Raw genomic sequence first — 4,556 nt, forward strand, 5'->3', positions numbered from 1 at the left:
ACCATTGCACTCTAGCGTAAGCAACAAGAGTGAAATTCGTCTAAAAAAAAAATTAGCCAGGTGTGGTGGCAGGCGCCTGTAATCCCAGCTACTCCGGAGGATGAGGTTGTAGTGAGCTGAGATCGCACCACTGCACTCCAGCTTGGATGACAGAGATTCTGTCTCCAAAAAAAAAAAAAAAAAAAAGGAAAGAAAGAAAAGAAAAGAAATGCAGCCAGGCGCGGTGGCTCACGCCTGTAATCCCAGCACTTGGCCAAGGCGGGCGGATCATCTGAGGTCAAGAGTTTGAGATCAGCCTGACCAACATGGAGAAACCCCGTCTCTACTAAAAATTCAAAATTAGCCGGGAGTGGTGGTGCATGACTATAATCCCAGTTACTCGGAAGGCTAAGGCAGAAGAATCGTTTGAACCCTGGAGGCGGAGGTTGCAGTGAGCTGAGACCACGCCACTGCACTCCAGCCTGGACGACACAGTGAGACTCTGTCTCAAAAAAAAAAAAAAATGCAGAATTTCAGGCTTCACCCCAGACCCATCACATGACTGCATGAGAAGCTGCATCCTAACAAGATCCCTGGTAATTCATATACACATTAAATTTGGAGAAGCCCTGGCTTAAGACCCTCCTACTCTCTGCTTAGGCCCATGAGTTCTTCCTTTACTGTCATTCTCCACTCACCCCAAACTTTGAGCCTACCCTTCCCTGTGGCGGTAAGGACACAACCTCCCTCACATTCCTACCAGGACCCCAACCTTCCCTGGGACTGAGGAAGATAGAATAGTTCATAGAGCAAACGGTTATACAGCAACAGTCTCTGTACAGCTCTCAGGCTTCTGGAAGTTCTACAGCTTCTCCCGACAAGGTATTCCACTTTCCACAAGTAACTCTATGTGTCTGAGTCTCAGTTTCCACTTCTCTCTCTCTCTCAATTTTCTGAGACAGAGTTTCACTCAGTTGCCCAGACTGGAGCGCAGTGGCACAATCTCGGCTCACTGCAACCTCCACCTCCCAGGTTCAAGCGATTCTCCTGCCTCAGCCTCCTGAGTAGCTGGGATTACAGGCGCACGCCACCACGCCAGGCTAGTTTTTGTATTTTTAGTAGAGATGAGGTTTCGCCATATTGGCCAGGCTGATCTCAAACTCCTGACCTCAGGTGATCCGCCCACCTCAGCCTCCCAAACTGCTGGGATTACAGGCATAAGCCACCATGCCTGGCCGATCTCTTTTTTATTTTAATAGAGATCAGTCTCTCTGTGTTGCCTAGGCTGGTCTTGAGCTCCTGGCCTCGAGTGATCCTCCCACCTTGGCCTCCCAAAGTGTTGGGATTACAGGCATGAGCCACCGTGCCTGGCCTCAGTTCTACTTCTACAAAAGGAAGTCAATACCATCTACCACCCAGGATGGCTGTAGGCCTACAACGGAGCACACAGAACCCCTGTCCAGGGCCCAGAAGAAGTCCTGACTCCTCTCCTCTCCCTCTGCTCAGAACTCCTCTGCTTCTCTCTGACGTAGCCCAGGGCTGGAGGAGGCAGTCAGAAAGTTCTCTCTCTTTTTCCTGTTCTCTTATGAGGTCTCTTTCCTTCATTCTCAGTTCAACAAATGGTTGCTGCCCAAGGCTGACTGTGCACACCCCCTACCCCTGCTGGCCGGGTCAATATCTGTCTCTCTGGTCTCTCCAGAAGTCTTCTATGGCCACCTTCGTCCCCACCCTCCAGAGGAATCTGAAACCGCATGTGCTCCCTGGCCCCCACAGCCCCTGCCTCTCCCAGAGCAGCAGTACCTGAGCCTCAGTGCACTCCAATAATTAAAACCCTTGGTCTGCTGCCCCTCCCCACCAGAATGTTTCTCTCCCATTTTTGCCCACTCAAGGCCCTTTCAGTAGCCCCTTGGAGTATTCTCTTCCTACATACTGGGGCAACTTCCAAACTCATCACCCTTCTGAGGGGTGGGGAAAGACACCCACCACATTGGGGGAGCAGTCCCCCAGGGACAGGACAGGCTCCAGATGCCTGTGCACACAGGAACACTGCCTTACGCATGGGAGTCCCAGAAGAAGGGATGATTTCTTTCCCCACCTTAGTTACCCAGCTCTCGGCAGCTGGCTACGCCACCAGGATCCAGCCAGGGCGTCCCCCTTCCTGGCCTGAGGGCCAGCTCCCCATCCTGAAAAACCTGTCTGCTCCCCCTACCCCTTTGAGGCCATAGGGCCCAAGGGGCAGGTTGGACTGGATTCCCCTCCGGCCCCTCCCACCCCCAGGACAAAATCAGCCATCCCAGGGGCAGGGCCTCACTTGCCTCAGGAACCCCAGCCTGCCAGCACCTGTTCTACCTCCCAGCCCAGCATGGCACCCCCGCTGCCCATCCAGACCTTGCCCTTGATCCTGATTCTGCTGGCTGTGCTGTCCCCAGGGACTGCAGGTCTCTTCCATCTCTGGCAGGGGTGGGAAGGGGGCTGGGGGCCTGGACAGGGAGCACTGTACCTTCCAGGGCTCTCAAAGAGAGGTCTGGACAGTTGGGAGTCAGAGCTGGTGATGGCAGTGACTGGGTATCAGACAATGGGCTCAGGGTACACTCTTGATCCTCCTCCAGACCTAGGAGGCAGAGACGTGTGGGCAAGGATCCCCCAAGGCTGCAGGTAGGGGTGAGGTTGGGCGCTGCCGGGCTCCTGGCATCCAGGATCTGGCTCTGGGGACCGCTTGGTGGAGGGTGCAGCTTCTGCAGCCCAAGCCTGCCACCTGGTGGTCATACCGGCACAGGCCTGGCTGTTCTACCCAGGGTTCACAGAGTGGAAAGGGAGATGACTCCAATGGGACAGGGCCAGATCTGTTGGCCAGGAGGGGGCCAATCCCCATTGGAGCTCCCTCCTGCCTCCCATCAGACTTCAACATCTCAAGCCTCTCTGGTCTGCTGTCCCCGGCACTAACGGAGAGCCTGCTGGTTGCCTTGCCCCCCTGTCACCTCACAGGAGGCAATGCCACACTGACAGTCCGGAGAGCCAATGACAGCAAAGGTCTGCTACCCCTTCCTGCCACCCCTTCCTGTGACACCCCCTGTGCCCCCTTCCCCATTCATGCCTTCCTGTCCACCTCTCTCCTGGGGCACCCGTACTCTAAAAGCTGCCCCTTCTCCTTGGGGCCTCCAAGGAGAACCTTGACCCAGCCTTCTCCTCCCCCCACTTCTGCCCAGTGGTAAAGTCCAGTTTTGTGGTGCCTCCGTGCCGTGGGCGCAGGGAACTGGTGAGTGTGGTGGACAGTGGTGCTGGCTTCACAGTCACTCGGCTCAGTGCATACCAGGTGACAAACCTCGTGCCAGGAACAAAATACTAGTAGGTACCGGGTCCAGCCTGGGGCGCCTAGGGAAGGGGGTGCAGGAAGAGAAGCTAGTGTGGGGGAGATCTGGTGGGCATGGGGAGAGAGTGAGGGCACAGCAAAAGGGGGTGAAAGCTGGGCCTCTAGTGGAGGAATGCAAACTGGGGAGACACAGCTGTGAGGGCAGATGGCCCAGGCTGGAGTCCCTCTTCCTGTAAGTCCCAGATACTCACTGAGGGTTCTCCACTCTCTCCCAAACCCACCACAAAAGCATTTCCTACCTAGTGAAGAAGGGAACAGCCACTGAGTCTAGCAGAGAGATCCCAATGTCCACACTCCCTCGTAAGTAACACTCCTACCTTCCTTTCCCATCTCAGCGGCCACAAAAGTTTCCCTGGCCATTTCTGCCTCATCCCCAGTCTGGGTTGCCTGTGCCTCCCCGTGCGCCCTCAGGGCCCCTGCTTACCTTTATCCTAGCACAGAGCCTTCGGCATGGCTACTGCACACTCAGCTAAAGGTTCCTTGTGGGCAGGGACTGTGTTCTTAACCTTTCCTCAGCAGCTGACGTAGGAGATGCTTCATAAATGTCTATGTGATGGGTGTTTGGATCCATCAGCTGGTTGGTTGGTTGGTTGGTTGATTGGTTGGCTGGTTGGTTGGTTGGCTGTCTGGCTGGCTGGTTGGTTGGGCAGTCTGTTGGCTGGATGAGTGCGAGGCTGTGAGACTCAGGCAGGCTAGGGGCCTCTCCCACCCACAGTGGCCTCCCCTCTCCCTCTTTTGACAGGAAGCAACATGGAATCCATTGGGCTGGGCATGGCCCACACAGGGGGCATGGTGGTCATCACAGTGCTGCTCTCCGTCACCATGTTCCTGCTGGTGCTAGGCTTCATCATTGCCCTTGCACTGGGTGCCCACAAGTGAGGAGGTCTGCCCGGAGCAGCGGCTTCTCCAGGAAGCCCAGGGCACCATCCAGCTCCCCAGCCCACCTGCTCCTAGGCCCCAGGCCTGTGGCTCCCTTGGTGCCCTTGCTTCCTTCTCCTGCCCTCCTCTTCCCCAGAACCCTCTCCTCCCTCTGTCCCTCTCCTTGCCCCCAGTGCCTCACCTTCCAACACTCTTGTTATTCCTTTCACCCGACTCCTGTCAGAGTTGACTTTCCTCCCATTTTACCACTGTAAACACCCCCATTAATAATTCCCCCATCCTTCAGTGAACTAAGTCCCTATAATAAAGGCTGAGGCTGCATCTGCCA

General features: G+C 55.7%; 1 protein-coding gene across 1 annotated transcript; it reads left to right on the forward strand.

Annotated features, from left to right (window-relative positions):
* Positions 1-1,496: 1,496 nt before the first annotated feature.
* On the forward strand, positions 1,497-4,556 carry LOC105476394 (uroplakin 2). The gene is made up of 5 exons (XM_011732287.3): positions 1,497-2,417; positions 2,878-3,009; positions 3,186-3,324; positions 3,579-3,649; positions 4,092-4,556. Exons 1-5 carry the CDS (start codon positions 2,342-2,344, stop codon positions 4,226-4,228), a joined length of 555 nt encoding a protein of 184 aa, XP_011730589.1. The 5' UTR covers positions 1,497-2,341; the 3' UTR covers positions 4,229-4,556.

Source organism: Macaca nemestrina, chromosome 12, assembly GCF_043159975.1.
Source record: "Macaca nemestrina isolate mMacNem1 chromosome 12, mMacNem.hap1, whole genome shotgun sequence".
Taxonomy (NCBI): Eukaryota; Metazoa; Chordata; class Mammalia; order Primates; family Cercopithecidae; genus Macaca; species Macaca nemestrina.